The 19,179-nt window shown below is 32.5% G+C and overlaps 1 protein-coding gene across 1 annotated transcript; it reads left to right on the top strand.

Moving 5' to 3' along the window:
- Positions 1–1,166: 1,166 nt before the first annotated feature.
- On the top strand, positions 1,167–2,176 carry LOC131648913 (uncharacterized). Its single transcript, XM_058918647.1, has 3 exons — positions 1,167–1,283; positions 1,449–1,695; positions 1,761–2,176. The coding sequence occupies exons 1-3, from the start codon at positions 1,167–1,169 to the stop codon at positions 2,174–2,176; spliced, it is 780 nt and encodes a 259-aa protein (XP_058774630.1).
- The last annotated feature ends 17,003 nt before the right edge of the window (positions 2,177–19,179 follow it).

The raw sequence follows: 19,179 nt of genomic DNA on the forward strand, positions 1-19,179 counted from the left end.
AAACCGTTTTTTAAATATTATAAAAAAATTTGTATTCGTTTTTTTTTAAATTGAAAGACTAATTTTGACATCCTATAACATAAACATATATTATTGCAGATCAAAACATAGTCAAAATCTCAAGTTTTTAAAGAGTTATATTTGATAGAATATACAATAATCATTATTAGTTTGGATTTACTATTATTTGTATATTAATGACTATTATTTGGTGTTGACCATATATTATTATTAATTACCTTAGATATAGCCTTAAGATGAGCATTCCGTTAGACATTCATTGTGACAACTAGGAATTCTTTTATATATATATATATATATATATATATATATATATATATATATATATATATATATATATATATATATATATATATATATATATATATATATATATATAGGGGATGTATCAAGTAGGAGCACTTTTTAAATAAGAGATAAGAGGATTCAATTCAAACCATTTGATTAATCAAGAGAGAGAAATTAAATTAATTATTAAAATATTAATATAACTATTATTTCTCTCTCTTGATTAATCCAATGGTTTGGATTGAATCCTCTTATCTCTTATTTAAAACTCCTCCTACTTGATACATTCCCTATTTATATATATATATATATATATATATATATATATATATATATATATATATATATATATATATATATATATATATATATATATATATATATATATATATATATATATATATATATATATATATATATATATATATATATATATATATATATATATAGGAGGGTTAGTGTTGAACACTTACTCCAAATTTTAACCATTGATTTTCATTAATCTAACGGTTTTAATTGATCATTTAATCTAATTATTTTTGGAAATATTTTTTTAAATTAAACTTTAATTAAAACCGTTGGATTAATGATAATCAATGGTTATGATTTGGAGTAAGTGTTGAACACTTACTCTTGGAGTCAATATAACCCTCCTCATATATATATATATATATATATATATATATATATATATATATATATATATATATATATATATATACACACACTGATTGATCATGGAATAGAAAGGGAAAGGAATTATATTCTTTTATGGTGTCACGAGACCCCGTCCTTTCCTTTCTCTTGCTTCCGCAATCCTTTTCTACTTAACTAAAGCAATCCTTTTCTACTTAACCATGTCCCCAACACCATCACCTAATGTGAAATCCATGTCTGAAACTCAAAAATTCCATCCTGCCTTGTTTATCGCCAATGTGAAATCTCTTATTCCTATCACATTGGATTTAGAATCTGTGCAATACCGTTTTTAGTCAGCGTTATTCAAAGTTCAAGCACGAGTCCATGACATGCTAGAACATAGCACCCTTCCTACGGATGCAAAGGAGAAAGTTGCATATGAGAAGACCAAAGCCGACGATCTCGCTCTCTGGAAGAGGCTCGATGTAGTGGTCTTGTAGTGGATTTACACCAAGATTTCCTCCAACATCCTCACCTCCATTCTCATTGACAATGACTGGGATGAACATGCTTGGAAAAATGTTGCTGATTTTTTACAAGACAATAGAAATTCAAAGGCTGTGTACCTTAATAAAGAATTTACCAACACAAACCATGCTAATTTTTCGACGACAAATGCTTATCCCAATCGTCTTAAAAGTCTTGTAGATCAACTAGCCAATGTTGGGGCTCCGATCAGTGATCACAGTATGGTTCCGAAAATGCTTCAAGGCTTTACAGAACAATATTCAAATTTTGTGACTGTGATGCAGAACAAGAAGACTTTACTACCTTTGCTATGGCTCGGCCCAAACTCGCATTGGAGGAGACCACACATTTGGAGCGAGCAAAGCAAGATTCTAGTTCAACTGCCCTTGTTGCTAATAATTATTCTCTTGATGTTAGTTCCTCTTTCAAAGCACCGCGTCAAAGTAATAATTCCAATGGTCGTGCAAAGATCAACAAAAACCGCAACAATACCAAAAATCGTAACAAAAATAACGGCAACGGTGGTAACAACCAAGCTAGTGGCGGACGCAACAACAATCGTTGGGGTAGTCAGACTGTTGGTGGTGGACATCAGTGGAATCAGCAACAGGACTCAACCTCCTTGGTGGGAGTTAATGCAAGATCTTTGGGCCATGCCTCCATGTCCTTACCCAACTCAACCATGGGCTCATCAACCTAAGTCAAGACAGTCTGGTTATTGGGCCTGAGACCACAACAGCAGCATGCCTATGCAACAACAACTCCAACGGACATTAAGTTGGCAATGCATACGATGTCCCTTTCGTAGCCTGATCCGGATTGGTACATGGACACCGAGGCAACATATGACGTCCACACAAGGTAATCTTTCTTCTTATTTTAATTTGAGCAAAAATAATAGAATTCTTATTAGTAGCGGTCACTCAATTCCAATTCGTGGTTATGGTCATACATCATTACCTCCACTAAATCCACCATTCTTTAAAAAATGTCCTTCATGCACCTAAAATTATTAAAAGTTTAGTGTCGGTAAGGAAACTTACTACTGATAATAATGTCCCTGTAATATTTGACCTGTTTAGTTTCACACAAAATAATAGGTTTGATGTTTGTTATTTATAATGATCTTCTGGTCTGGATTTGGGTTTCAAATCACTGCAGGGCACTCCAGAAAATTTTCCATAATCTTATCCATGAAGATAAGGCTTCAAATATTAGTTTCCTAAATCTTCTCCAAATTTAGAAACCATTCAAATATGTTGGAAACAAATAAAATCTTTTATTCTCAAATTAAGCGTCATATAGGATTGCATAATATTCCTTGAATCTTATGCAATTGTAACAAACAAATCCAAAAAAAGCCCATCCCGACTGTACTGGATGCGATGTCGAATGATCATGAGTATGACATCTTTGTCCGAAATGTATCATCAGTTGAAGATAGAATATCTTCTTCAACATTTTCATATAAGTTAGTTTTACCAAACATAATGTCAACCAAAAACCAGAAAATTAACAATTACAACATTAGGTTTTTTAGCGCTTGTCAAGAAAGTGATGTGATAATGGAACCATGCTCGAAGGAGGAAAGGGTAAACATGGATACTTCTGGAGGATCATCTTCCTAGTACTTTTATATCCATCTTCCCGTTATATATAATCGGAGGTTTCTGATTCCCTTTACTTCTTTCAAAGCAGAGTTTTTAACTACAATAATTGTCGCTCCATCCCGAGTTACTTTGAATGTATGAGGTATACTCAGGGCTCTTTAGATAGTTTGCTATTGTTTGGGTGTATCTCCCTCTGTAAGAGTGTTTTTCTAATTCTTTAGGACGAAACTCCTTCCTAACAATGGTTAGGTGACCTTGCACCCCTTTCATGGTAATTGTCTGATATAACCTTTCGTCGATCCTTATGAGGACTCGAAAGACAAATTTGTAAAGATAAGGGGTTGGGACAACGCCTCTCCCGTTGTAGCGAGGAGAAAGGGTGAACCCTTTTTTCTAACATCTCGGTCATCAGATCCATGAATTATAGCGAGGGTGGATACACATGTCCTTTCTCCCCTTGATCGAGAAGCGGTTGGGGTTCTAGAGTGCTTTTGTACCCTATTGTAACACCCCAATTCTACCCAACGAATATTCGGTAATTATAACGGAAAATCATAGTTATTCAAAAATTTCATCAACAAATAAGATGTCACATTTCGTCATTTAAATCAGGATTAAATATATAAATCCCCCTGTAATGTTAGCGAGATATGATTTTAGCCCCTGGTAAAGTTTTTTTGTAAAACAAACCACGTAATATTCAGATTCCCCCGTTATAGCCCATGTGCAGCCTAGATTCCATTTTTTAATGACTTAGCAGTCCAGCTGGATTTATATTTTATTTTTGATTTAATTTGTAAGAGCCACGTGGAACTTATTTAATTTTTTTCTTTTATGTATTATTTTTTTTTACGTTTTCTTAAATTATTGTTATTAATATTTTTTTGAAATTATTTTTTGAAGTTATCAAAATATTATATATGGGCCTAATGTTATATACAAAGCTCAAAACCACAGGAATTATTGCGATGCAATTCTAACTACTATCTCCGGCAACGACGCCATTTTGTTGAAGCAGGCATAACGGCAAGCAATAAAAGATTTGGAAATATTACTCTGGGATTTATCGTGTCCATAGAGATGGTTATAATGCCACTCAACAGTTTATATGGTTTCGAACTCGGGTTTGAATGGGTAAAAAGTATAAAACGGAAAAGTATATATGAACACAAAAGAATTCATTCTTTAGAAAGATAAGATTTATCAAGCTTTGCATATTCTCACAAACTTAAACTTATCAACCATTTATACTCAACCTACGATACTCATCTATGTCATCACGTATCTCACACATCAATGTCCATCTCTGGAGAACCTACGAGATCAACTCACAACCAAGGTTATCTCTAACGCAAAGTCGCGAGAACATCCGTATTCTTGCGTCGACGATCTCTCGCGCGCCACTCAAACACGAAAGAATTAAGAACGGATACACAAGTGATTGTCAGCTCTAAATCTATCTCTAGAGTTCAGAAACTAACAGATAATCATCCTAGATAAGGATTCAAGAAGTTTATCTCTAAAGCAACCCAAATCCCGATCACAGAGCAAAAATTTAAGACAACAATCAACATAAATTTGTAAAACAAGTTTTATATAACGACATGGGCGACAAATATACATAAGTTCAATGTAAATACGTACATAAAACCCAACTATAAGAGAAAACACAAAGAAGAAGAGAAATGAACCGAAGATCTCCCAGTTTGTCAGCTCCGTTCGACGCTCAATCCACCTCTAATCATCCACATGCAAGCTCCATAGTTATTTTCTAACCTAAATCTACCAAATAATGAAGTTGATGGAGTTTGGGACAAAAACCCCCCAAAAACCATAACCTAGAAATGTCTCAAATGAAAGAATATAAACAAAATTCTACGCAGGCTTGCTTAGCGAGCTCAGTTGGTTAAGCTAGCTACACTTTATTCCTAAATATCTAGTACAGTAATAGTAATCTCGCTTAGCGAGCTTAGGAAAACTATGCATCTCTGTTTTATGCCTATGGAAGCGCGCTGGAAGCTGGCTAAGCGAGCTTATGCAGAATTTCCATTTTATTGCTAAAAAACTGCAAAATCGAAGTTGTGCCTTCGACCCTTTATTCCTCGAGGCTCTGATATGATAAATACCTATAAAACAAAGGAAAAACTATCAAACGGTACATAAAATGAATCAAAACACAACTATACTAATATTTACACAAAAGTTGGGACTTTATTACAAAAACCAAAAGAATAAAATCGATAAGTGCCGCAATTATATACTCAAAATAACAACATCTTGGCACTTATCAGTGGAATATCCACCTCTTCTATGATTGGAAATTTTAGTGGAATAGGTGTCAGAGGTGGTTTGCTTATGCGAGCTCCTTTGTTTGAACTTTTTATAGTTTTTTGAGATTTAGGAGTCGTTGAGTCAGGAAAATTTTATCGACATGCTCACAATAAGAAGGAGACCGTGTAGTCGAGTTGTCATTTGGTGTAGGTTTCAACTTTTTTGGAGCATCTTTTGTCTTAACCGACTGAGACGGCAGTTTCATGTCGGTTGTTTCGGGATATCCAATATTCCACAATTGTTCTTTGATGTGGAGTTTGATGTTGTCATCGGCCTTCAAAGACCTCTCTTGTATCGCTTCCAATTCGGAAGTAATAGAGATGTTTGATTTTTATCCTTCGACGCAACCATCATCATCAAAACTAAATCTTTTCCAATGAGGGATAACTTCGTCCATTATTATTGGCTCACCTAGTCTCTCTTTTTTATTAATAACACATGCACACGGGAGACCATACGTCCTAGTAATAGTGCAACCACACTCTATATTATCCGAACCGGAAGTTTCACCCCGTTTGACCTCGTGAAAATTATACTTTAACTCGACCCGAGACACATTGCCGATCAATTAAGAATAAAGAATGTTGTCCCTAAATTAATGTTCCAACACCGTAATGCTCCAACCAAATGTGTTTTGTATCTCATAATGTTGGGTTTTGATCATGAAATTTATGGTGTCCCAATCTCGACACAAGTCACCCTTGCTATTAGCCAACCAATTTTTCAAACTAGCATATGTCGTTTCAACTCTATTGGTGGTTGTATTTCCATGTTGTTGGACATTATCAGTCCACGCACACACAAACTTCTCCTTCACCGTATCAAGAATGGTGCTTTCAACATATTTCAATAAATCCGGATACTTTTCACACACTTTCTAAAATTGGAAGACGGAACCGCCATATAACTATTTTGTCGAAGAATTTGCAATACGAGTCCATGCATTCATTATTTGTTCAACAATCACACCGGGCTTCACCAATTTTCACCTTCGGTCTCTACTTGTTTCGTCCCCACCGCGGGTTTAACTTTACTTCTCACATTACATGTTATGTGATATCGATAAAGTAATGCATCAGAAGAAGGAAATACCTTTTCCACTGCATTCATCAAAGCGGTATCACAATTTTTAACAATCTCCTTGGGCGTCTCAACTTGTTCCTTCAAAAGTAACTGACACACCTCTAATGCCCACCTAAAATTATCATCTTTTTCACACTCCAAAAATGAAAAACCAACGGCGTATGTCTTCTCGGTGGATATGTAATACCTACCATCTCAAATAACGAAAGTCGATACTTGTTGGTCTTGTAGGTAGAATCAAGAAGAAGCACTGTAGGGAAAGTGTTGAATAACTTTATCGAATTCGAATGAGTCCAAAAAATATATCGGACCGAAACCCCATCATTGCAAGTTCCTTACTACGACACATATTTCTTATCATCCAACATCTTCAACAGTTGTTGCATCTCACGTCTATCTCCTCTAATCGCCTTATTATTGCGGTACCGGATGTTATATAGTTGCCTTATATTTAATACGTTATCGGGTTCCTTCCGTTTCAACGTGGCAAGTATATTTTTTGGTTGGACAAGATTCAAGGACATGTCATTAATACATGTCTTCTCTTCCGGTTTGAGTCGACATACATTATGATGTCCTTGTAATTTTCTGCACATGTCATGGTTATGCAAACCACAAATAACACTAAATCTCCATTTCTTGCTACCCACCATGTAACCATAAATTTTAAATGGACACTCACATTTTCTAGTACCTGTGTCGCCTCTTTTAAACTTTTATAGAGGAGGATGGTATTTTCCGCTTCTTTCGTACAACATTGTTACAAAAGTGTTTCTTCTTGTTGTACCATTATCCGATCTTCCTATTACCGCACCAAAACCAAGGTTAGTTGCATTCCTACGAATCCATGTGAGCATGCTTTCCCGATCATCAAACTCTTGCTTGTTATTAAAGTCACCACCGAAATCGACCGCATTTACAACTACCCCTTAAACCTTCGGTGAAACATCGACTGAAGAAACTAACTCTCTTGAGATATTATCGGGGTGCACCATACCTATTCGTAACCGATAACACAAATAACACAAAATTACAAGACTGTTGCAAAAAAATAACACAGACACCTTCCGTAGATGCACCTACGGAACGTGTTCATCTTCAATATATTCTGTAGATGTACCTACGGAAGCAACATAATTTTTTTTTTTGCTGAAAATTCTTGCATAATATGGGTAATGCAATGGATAAAGATGACTATTTACCTGAAATTGAGTCTTCTCTTGCACTCTTTGATTTGTTGCACCAAAAAGTTGGAGCTTTGGAGTGGAAAATGATATTGATGGAGTAAGATTTTTTATGATGGTGAGAGTGAGTGTTGAAGAGGAAATGTGACAATGGAGGAGTGATCATGCTGGTTCAAACTATATCAGATGCTTCCGTAGGTACATCTACGAAATATTCTGGCGCTAAGTCATTCGGTAGATGTACCTACGGAACAATCCCTGAACTGAATTTACTTGTAGTTTTTGCCAACTTACACTAGTTTAAAATGCTTCCGTAGATACACCTACGGAAAAAACCAAATTTATAAAAAAAGTGCTTCCGAATGTGCATCTACGAAAGCAGGGGGCATAATTAGAATTTCGCCTGGTGCCTAAGAAATCCAAGGGGTATAATGAGATATTCTCCTGTTTTTTTGTAAGCATTTCGCGTGCTTTTTTTAAAGATATATTTTGCCTTTCTAAAAACAAATTTCAGTGATATTTTATTGAAAAAACTAACTCTCATTTAGAAGTGGAAATAGATCAGACCGACATACATGGTCCTATAGCCTAACCTATTTAAGGTCGGGTCAGACCAAACCTATTTAATAAAAAGATTGTGTTTAATTTTTAAAAAAATCTATTTAATTAAATAGGTCATGCTTATGCTATTAAAAAATCTACGAAGCCTTATAGGTCAGCCTATATTTTCATATATACTAAAAATAGCCTAAATAGACTGGGCTATATATGCATATATATTTGGAAAAAAATACTAAATAGGTTGACTTTTAGATGCATATGTATATATTAGAATAAAACCTAAATAGGTCAGTCTATATATGCATATATAGGCCGACCTATAAGACTTTTTAAGTAATATGGAATTATTGAAAAACCTTAATGGGAAACAAACTTTTAAATAGGCTTTTAGGTCAAGTCAAACTTTTAAAAAGACTAGACCAAACCAAAAAAAGAAAGGCTATAATAGACTATAGGCCTGACTCAGGCCTTTTAAATTTACCGGAGGTCAGACTCAAGTCTTCTAAAACCTAGCCTAAGTTATTCTCATTTCCATTTATTTAAGAGTAATGTTATTTGATTTATCAGAAAATTGATATCTATTTAAGACCTTATACTATTGTCTCTGGATTTGTTTGGTAAAAATAACGGTTGACTGATAAGCTAGCTGATAGCTTATAGCTTATAGCTGATGGCTGATGAGTGATAGCTTATAGCTTATAGCTGATGGCTGATGACTGATAGCTTATAGCTTATGGTTGATGGTTGAGACTAATAACTGATAAGCTAATTGAAGTGTTTGATAAAATTAGCGGTTCAAGTAACTTATAAATGTAAAAGGATATAAAAGATATTAAATACATAATTATTTAATTTGAAATTAAAATAAATTATAAACGATAAAAATGAGTTTATGTTAAAATAATAAGGATAAAAAAGAAAGAGAAATTGACAAGCTATAAGCTATAAGTTAAAACACTATTTGAAATAGCGTCTGGAAAATAAGCTATAAGCTAGTGATGAAAAGACCGTTACCAAACAGGTCTAAATTGTCATATGAACTTATAAGCTATAAGACATAAGCTCAAAATTATGTTTTACCAAACAGAACCAGATCTTTTTAATATTTTTTAATTCCCTACACTTGCACAAATTTTAAAATACACTAATATATCATAAACTTATAAAGAGAGACATTTTACGATTTTTTTTCCACATTGCCACTTATATGAAAATAAAACACCACACTGTCACATGATGCAAAAAAATTCGTAAATACCATATCTTTCATGTATGGTTCGTCCAGGGCTTGGACGACCCAATGAAATTTTTTTTGGGCCAGTTGGGGTTCGGCCAGGGCTTGGTTGATGTAACATCCCAATTTTATTAGTTATTTATTTAATTAGTTCTATTTGGTGTTTTACTAATTATTCATGCTATTCAATTATTTAGTATAATATTATTAAATTTGAGTTTTGTGCTAATTGGATTAATTGAATTATTAGGAATATTATGAGATATTAGTTAATGGGCCTAATTTAATTAGAAATAATAGATTGTGTGTTAAGCCCATTTATGTGAGAAAGAAAGTAAGATAGAAATTAGGTTAGTTCTCATAACATTCATTTTGGAGAAAGAGGCTAGAGAGAAGAGAAGAGAAAGGATAGAAGAGGAAGATAAGAGGATTGTGAGATTCTTGAAGATTAGAGGAGTTTGAATAGAGGTAAGGGTTTGAATCCAAGTTCTTATAGTTTATATGATTGGGTAATGTATGTGTTTGTGTGATTCTCTTCAATCTTTGAAATTCCATGAAAATGTATGAACCCTAATATTTATGTGAGATCAATTGGATTTTGTGATTTGTTCATGTTCAATGTGTTGTATGGATGACCCATGGTTAGGAACATGTTTAGGAACCTTATATGTGTGCTAAATTTTCTTTCAATTGATGTATGGATTGTGTATGGGTTAATGGGTGATGTATGAGGAAATTAGGGAAGAAAAATGGTGAAATCTGAGTTTTCACGCAGCCTGGGTCGACCTATGCAGAAGCTGAGTTGACCTAAACAAACCAGAAAGCCAAAAAATATATTTTCCTTCAGTTTACGTCGACCTAAAGGAGTTTGCGTCGACCTGAGAGATGTTTGCGTCGACCTAGGGGTTCAATTTTGAGCAGATTTTGTAAATACCATAACTTTTGATCCGTAACTCCGTTTTATGCGCCGTTCAAAGAGTTAGGAAGCTAATGAGATTATCTATATGATAGGATAGAGTTGGTTGATGTTGAATGGTTTAATCTTAATGGCAATATATGGATAACATGTGACTTACTTATGTGTTCATTATGAATTAATGACTTGTGGCTAATATTCATAGATGTGTTAAGTGATGTGATATCCATGGTATGTTGGAATGAATATATATATATATATATATATATATATATATATATATATATATATATATATATATATATATATATATACACACACACACTATTTGAATGTGTCTTGTTGATAATGATCATTTAAATGTGTATGTATCGAGACGTGGATTGAATAATGATGATGCTAGAATTGAATACACGTGATTGATTGATGTGTGTTGAGTGATGCATTGGTTGGCATTGAAGTCATGTTGTGTGTATTGTGCAATGTTGGAAAGATTTGATTGTGTAGTTTAAGAGATAGAGAGATCGTCTTAAATGCATGAGTCTTGTTTTGTTGCACACATACACAAGCATGAGTCTTTGAAAGTGGCAATGTTGGGTAATCTCGCAAAGGTTATTTACTTGTCCCAAACCTAACGAGTATGGGGTTTGAAAGCTTAACGAGTATGGGGCTTTGAGGTGGTTATCTTATCCGTAGAGTGGCAATCGGCATGACCGAAAATGATAACGGAGGGATCCACATGCATATCACATTGAGTCACACTTGAGTCGCACGTTTCGGTGTGAAATGTTGTTGTTGGTGTGATTTATGTGATATGAATTGTGTGGAATGATGTTGGTGGATATGCATATATGTGGATTTGTGATTCATTTGATATGAATAGTTGTTGCGTTATGAATGTGATATATGTGATCGAAACATATGTGATGTAGATGTGAATTTATATGTACTAATGATATATGTATATATGTGTGGATATGTGAATCATGTTTGATTAATGATGATACATGGGGTTAGAGAGGTGATTACATGTATACTTGTAATATTAATGACACGATTCCAATGATGTAAATATATTCTATGATGTTTTATGAAATGGGATAGAGATGAATATGTGCATTTGGTGATATATGTTCATACTTGCGATATATCGGTGAATCTTATACATGTCTATATATTTGGAAAAACATGTATATGTGATTATGTGATGATAACTTGTATATTTAGAATATGATTATATTTGAATACAATTGTTACCACGTGAATGTTGTCGAAAAGGATATGTACTTAGAATCTAGATGTTGGTGAAATATGATTATATACACTGTTTAGTAATCAGGTTTGATTATGTGGAATTGAATAAGCTAGGTTGTATGACATGAACATGTGAATCTTGATTAGTTGCATATGATGCATATTTATGTGAAGAGTGATGAATTCTCGAAACGTATTCTTGTTGTGTTTTACATTTCCCATATTATGTTTATCTATAAGAAGTTGAATTCTCACCCTTCTGTTTGAATGTTATCCTTTGTTGGTAACGTGCAGGTTTCATGGATAGTGATGCTTCGAATGAGGCTTAGCTTAGAGATTTATATATCTAGTAGGGTGTCGTGACTAAGTAGTCTCTTGTGCTCTGGTCATATGTAACACATGGGGTTGGGTTTATATTTTATAACTCGTTGTTATGAGATAATTGTTTACTCATATTGTATTTCGTATTTGAATACGTTATTTTATTGATGAATGGCCTTGAGCCGAGATGTTGAGACATGGTGGATGATGTATGGGAATCATCCGATTTTACCATTTATTCGATGAGATGATTATTCCGCTGTAGTTTTGCATTTTGTACTAAATCCCGTGTTATTTGGAAATGACCATTGCATGTTTTAAAGATAAAATGTTGTTTTATTTTGAATTATGTGTAACGCCCTCGTGAGATGCATGCTTCTTTACTCTGATTTACGCAAATGTATGCCTTATTTGTTTAGTATAGAATTGGGGGTGTTACAGCCGACCCTGCATTGGGTTTTTTTTCTCGTTTTTTATTTTATTTTGAATAATTAAATAACTTTTTTGATTTATTAATATTATTAGGATTAAATATATTTTTGGTCCCTATAAATATCTCAACTTTCAATTTTAGTCCCTATTAAAAAAATAATATATTTTAATTCCTACAAAAATTTCATGCTTGTAGTTTTAGTTTGGTATTTTCAAAAATTTTGAAATCTGTTTAATTATCCTTAAAATACATGTTTAAAATACAATATAATATTTTTTACCATATTTTAGAATTTTTAAAAATAAGAAGAATTAATTATGAATTTTTTAAATTTCAAAAGATAATGATCAAAGTAATGAAAACCTCGACTTAAAAATAAAATTTTAAGTTTCTTTTTTTTTTTTTATAAAAACTTATTATAACGTTCTAAACATGTCTTCAAAATAATCATTCAAAAATACACATTGATTTAACAAAAGGGACTAACATTACATGCATAACAATTTTTGTAGAGATTAAAATATATAATTATGTTAATAGGGACTAAAAATCATAGTTGAAATATTTATAAGGACCAAAAATATATTTAACCCATATTATTAATTATATATTTAAACCATTAATCCATTTTAATATAATATTTATTTTAATTATATAATAATATATAAAAAAATTAATTGATAATAATTGTTTTATAATAAACTAATTAATAAAATATTTTATTAAATTAATTAATTTAATAAAATATGGTTGGTGCTTCATTGGCCAATCCGATAAAACAACTATACTAAAAAAGCATAGGTTGGATGAGCGCATGAAGAAGATACGTACATGTGTAGTCTCGGCCAATGGATGGCCGAACGCATATAATTTATTAATTTTTTGTTGCCTATAAATAATAATGTTTTGCTCATTTGTACTCACATCAGTTACAATAAAATATTATATTAAAATGGATTAATGGTTTAAATATATATTAATAAATCAAAAATTTATTTAATTATTAGAAAAAATGAGAAAAAAAATCAGTATAGGGTTGGCCAAACCTCAACTGACCCAAAAAAGCTTCATTTGGTTGTCCAAATCCTAGACGAACTATAAATGAAAGATGTGGCATTTTGGAAAAAAATTTCGAACATGTGACAATGTGGTGTTTTATTTTTATATAAATGGTAATGTGGTAAAAAAAAAAATCCATTTTAACACTCAATTTTAAATATATATATATATATATGCATGCTAATCGATAATATGCAACTAATGGATATGAGAATTTTAGTTACCAAAATTATACTAATTGTTTGTAGTATTGATAGCACAACATTTATCTATTGTTCCCTTACAAAGTTCCATATATGAATTCAAGTACTGGTAAACCATCACTTAGGCACATAACAACTTTTGTTTTTGCTTCAACAATTGAAAACATAATTAACTTATTTTCCCAAAATTGCAATTTGAACCATATCATTTTAATTAACCTGTACTGTGAAAGAAAGAAAAAGTGAAAAAACAAATAAAGGGGCATTGGGCATTGGCACTATGACACTATCTGATTAATTTAAACCAAAAATAGTGCATTGACATATAAATTTCTGAGAAAGAAAAAGAACTGATGAAGGATAAAATATGTACAATCCCACCACCATCACATCTCATCAAAGAAGTCATAGTCAAAATTTAAAAGCCAATATTTATGAACGATTAAAATGGAATATAACAAGAAAAAAAAAACTCTGAAAAGAAAAAAAGGTTATTGATGGATGGGAATAAAGATCTGGTGCATGCAAGTGGATTAATCTTTTCCCCCCGTTTCACCATCAATTTGACGGGTAGAAAAATATAATTATAAGGAGATTTGTTTCAAAACAGTCATGAAAAAACTACAATAATGATATATTTACGGTAGAATTATCCATAGAGATAACAAAAATAAAAATAATTATCCATAGAGATTCTAAGTTAAGGGGACTCGTCTTTTATCTTTGGAGAATATAAAGACGGATAAGTACTAGATAATGACCTACCTTCATTTTAATTAAAAAACACTTTAGATTTTATAAGATTCGACCTCTAATGATTAAATATATTTTTGTAATTATAGATTAAATTTTGGTTTTAGAAGAATTGGCACAATATTTGGTTGGAAACTGATTCGACAGCGGTGGTTAAAGCCTTCAAGTATCCTTTTAAGGTTCCGTGGCAAATTAGAAATAGATGGTTTAACTGTATTAAGTTAGTTTTTAACTGGAATTTCATAGTCTCTCACATCTATAGAGAAGGGAACAGTTGTGCAGACGCCCTTGCTAATTTAGGATTAACTCTTTCTGATACTACGTATTTTGACTCTATTCCTTTGTTTCTTAGGGCTGATTTTGTTAAGAATAGGCTTGATTTGCCATTCTTTAGATTTGGTTGATGTTGAGAGGGTATTGGTATAGTCCCCCCTCTCTTTTTGTACTGTTTTTTCTCTGCAATACAGCCCCTTATTTAAAAAAAAATGTACTAGTTACGTCTCGGATAATCAATTAAAATATTTCAACATCTTGACAAAAAGTTGGGACCGCGCTATTGTGTTCAAAGGTACATTGTGATTTGATCATTTAAATGTTTTTGCACTTCAGGCAAAAAGTTTGGATCGCGTCGCTTAGTCTTTTGAGTTTCTTATGATTTGATGATGTTGAACTACGTTGATGTGCTTATGGGTGCACTGTAATTTGAATGCTTCTTGTACTTTTCTATGATTTCTTCTGTTCTCTGTGTTCCATTCCTCTATTTGTTTCTTCATTGGGACTTTTACAATAAAATATTAGAAAATTTGTCATGTTAGGAAGATTTCAACATAATTGTGTAGTTTTCGTGAATCATCTAATTTTTTATTTAATCCTACAAAACAGAAACATATAAATAGTAAAAAAAATTAAAATAGAAAATCATGTTCCTCTTGTGATGGTATAAGCAACTAGAAGTTTGTTTTCTTCTTCATTATCACAGTGTTTGTATTTTTATTTTTATGGCAAAATATCCTTTTTGGTCCCGTATGTTAACTTCAGGGTTCATTTTAGTCCCTTAACTTCAAAAAGTTTCATATTGGTCCCTTAACTCTTCAAAAGGTGTCATTTTAGTCCTTTTTGTCATATTAGTGGCTGTATTGATACATTCTAGTAAGATACACAATCCCGACACGTTCAACATAGTGTATTCAACGTATCTGAATGGGGTACCTGTTTTTGTTTTTGGTTGATTTGGGAAATATTTTTTAGTTTTGCCTCTATTTTCGGCTCCTTACTTTATTTCTTCATTTTTCTTCTACTTGTCTCTTCTTTCTTGAAACCTCCTCTAGCTATAGATTCCTTTTACTGGTTGTTAAATTTTATATCATTTTGTATATACTTCTCGGTCCTTACCCAGTAGGCTATTAAAGGTTTTAGGGACCATGATTCTTATAATTTCAACAAATCTGAATCCCTAGTTGGAGTCGAATACTTAGCATATATTTCTTCATCTTGTCGTTGGTGTTTTTGACTAGTATTGCATATCCGTGGCACCTCTCAATGTAGGATTGTAATGGCTCATATTTCCCTTATCTAGTGCCAGAACACAAGTTCTCTATATACTTGAGTTTCCTTTGAGATGTAGTGAATTTCACGGAGAAACGCTTATAGAGTTTTCCCTGAGAATTAATTGACTCGTTTCACAGGCCTTTAAACCAAGTTGTGGTCCACTTCTTTTAGAGTGAGGCCGAACAACTTTCAATTTTTAAGGTCCCTTGTTCCTCGAAAATTATCAAACAAAAAAGTCTACTAGTTCCACTTGTTTTGTGATAGATCCTCATTCCTAAGAAATTTCAAAGTTCTAGTGTGCATCTCTAGAGTCCAATCATTTTCCTAAGTCCAATCATTTTCCTAGATTATGTGCATCTCTAGAGTAGGTTCATACTCGTTCCCGAGGTCTCATAATTTTTCTTGGGGTTAATAGTCATTTGCCCCCCTGCAATAGTAGCGATATTCGGTTTACCCCCCTTTTAAAAAAAAAATTTGTTTTACACCCCTGTAATATTTGGGTACCCCCCTAAACGTGTAAAAACCAGGGAGTAAAATCAAAAAAATATATTTTACAGGGGGATAATTTTCCCTCTTAGGGGGCAAAAGACTTACAATTTTAATATTATAGGGGGGTAAAACAAATTTTTTTTTAAAAGGGGGGTAAACCGAATATCGCTACTATTGCAGGGGGCAAATGACTATTAACCCTTTTTCTTGGGATAATAGTTTTGAGAGTGATTTTTTGTCATCTAACATCATTGGTCTCACATAAAATAATATGATAAAAAAATATCTTAACCTTAATTGGATTTGCATCCACGGGCTTTAATGTTTTTGGACAAATATGTGAGGTTTGGATCGAGTAAGAACAATTGTCATTCCCTAGATCTAGAAGTGGGATCATCAACCTCCTCATATATTTTCTCACAAGTAAGAATCTCCATCTCAAATTGATTCTTCTACACCTTAGTTTATAATTCTTTATCTTACAAATATTTGTATTTCATCCCCATACGACTCTCACCAAAAGTAACATCCCATCTTATGTTAAAAGAAGTTTTCCATTAGGTTTCATCTTCTAAAACTTGTATCCCCTTCACATCTACAAGATGGCCCAATGAAAACACATTTTAGATCTTTAACTTCAAGCTTATCTTAGTGGATATATACAAACACCAAAACTATGTAAACATTAAAATTAGAGAAATCTATCAGTTTCTCAATCCAAATTCATGTGGATGGACATATGTTGATCAAACAAGTTCCAGTAGCAACAAATTCACCCCAAAAATTCTTTGGTAACTTAGATCCAAACATTATGCATCTTATATGCTCCAAAAGTAATTATATTCATGCTTCAACTAGGCCATTTTGTTGTGGTGTTCTCGATACTCTTTTATGTCTCTTTATACATTGTTTCCTTAAAAAAATTATTAAACAACTATGAATAAAACTCCATGTCATTTTCAATTCTTAAACTTTGAATTTAGTTTCCAATTGATTTCTTATAAGAGTATGTCATTCCATAAACTTTTCAAAGGTGTCACTTTTATATTTCAAAATGTGAACCCATACTCATCTAGAAAAATGATAAATGTTTTGAAATGTGAACCCGCACCCTTTTCCGGACCCCAAAGATATGAGTGATCATACTTTAATAATCTATTAGAATTATGCGTACCAACCCTAAACTACACTTTATGTTGTTTTCCTAATATGCAATGCTCACACAATTGTAGTTTGTTTAATTTCTTAGTACTTAGAAAATATTCATTAACTAGTTTAACCAAACCTCATCCATTAACATTCTCTAATTTCAATTGTCATAGTTTGGTTTTACCATAAAAGTCTAGGCTAGATATTGATATGTTACCAGCAACACTTAACCATATAAAACATATGAACCACACATTTTTCACCTTCTAGCAATTATAAATATAACATGTGAAATGTTCGACATACCAAGATTAAATATAGTGCAATGACCTAAATCATCAAACAAGATTATACACAAAAATTGCTTTAGTTCAAGAACATACCTCACATTGCAAAAAAGAAACTCATAATTGTCAAACATCTCGACTCTGTCTTCTTGCGAGCAGTATTATTACTGAATTGAACAACTCCATCTTCAAATTCTCAAAGTATTCTTTCTTCGGACGCATGTGATAAAAGCATTAAAAGTCCATGACATAAACTTTTTTGTTTCACACTTATTGCCACTAAAGGATCAACATTATCAAAACCATCCTCATCATGGGCAACCACAATATAAAAAATATCATGTATGCTCTCTTTCCCGGGACAACCCTTATTTAAGTGACATTTTTATGACAAATGAATCATTTGAGCTTTGACTTGTCGAACCTCTTGAACTTGATCTTAGACTTAGATTTCTTCCCTTCGGGTTTCCCTTACTTTCCCCTCCCTCGTGAAACATTCAAGCCTTTGCCACTATCGTGAACCTTCAGCCCTTTCAACTTGGTTAACTCTGAGTCTTGTCCTCATCATTGAGTTTCACATTAATATTTTGAAATTCATAAATAACTTGTGAAATCCTGTCAGTTGCTTCACAATATATTTATCCTCTACCACCTGAAATGAGTATATTTGTTGTTTCAAACATAACCTATAAGCCAATGACATTTTTATATACAATGATTCAAGTTAATTTAACCCACATTTTTTCTAGGGACTTCCCTCAAAACTTTTTATCTCGGAGTCACAAAATATTAGCACTTATGATCATATCCACCATCTCGGTCCTCTCCCCCTATGATAGATGTACCAGCATCAATGTCTCACCTTTCAATGCTTCCGCACATGTTTGTTGAAAGAATATTTCTTGCATTTACTTTCTAAAGCTCAAAATCATAGTTTTGTGAAAGCTTTTTGATATCCTATTTAAAACTCACTACTCACTTGTAAACTTAGAAAGGTTTCCCCTCAAAGGGCGCCATTTGTTATCAAAATTAAAGATCAAACACATCAAGATATATGATGAGTAAGATAAAAAACATAAGTAGGCACACTAAATAGTCTAAAGAAGAAATTAATCTACCATGAATTCCAAATGAAATTGCATTAGCAAGAACAAGATAAATGAGTAACACACACATAAATTTTCCTAGCTCAATCCAAAATTATCTACTATAGAGGAGAGAACTACTCTTTAATCCACTATTAATCAAAAGTCTAACAAGATATTACAAATGAGTTAAAGAAAATTAA

The sequence above is a fragment of the Vicia villosa genome, linkage group LG1 (assembly GCF_029867415.1).
Source record: "Vicia villosa cultivar HV-30 ecotype Madison, WI linkage group LG1, Vvil1.0, whole genome shotgun sequence".
Lineage (NCBI taxonomy): Eukaryota > Viridiplantae > Streptophyta > Magnoliopsida > Fabales > Fabaceae > Vicia > Vicia villosa.

What these genes read in the sequence shown, in the direction of transcription:
- LOC131648913 (XM_058918647.1), top strand. Translation starts at nt 1,167, where the DNA reads ATGTCCCCAACACCATCACCTAATGTGAAATCCATGTCTGAAACTCAA. An exon ending in TCACATTGGATTTAGAATCT is followed by an intron (nt 1,284 to 1,448) that starts GTGCAATACCGT and finishes GTGGTCTTGTAG; the next exon opens with TGGATTTACACCAAGATTTC. An exon ending in GGCTCCGATCAGTGATCACA is followed by an intron (nt 1,696 to 1,760) that starts GTATGGTTCCGA and finishes ACTGTGATGCAG; the next exon opens with AACAAGAAGACTTTACTACC.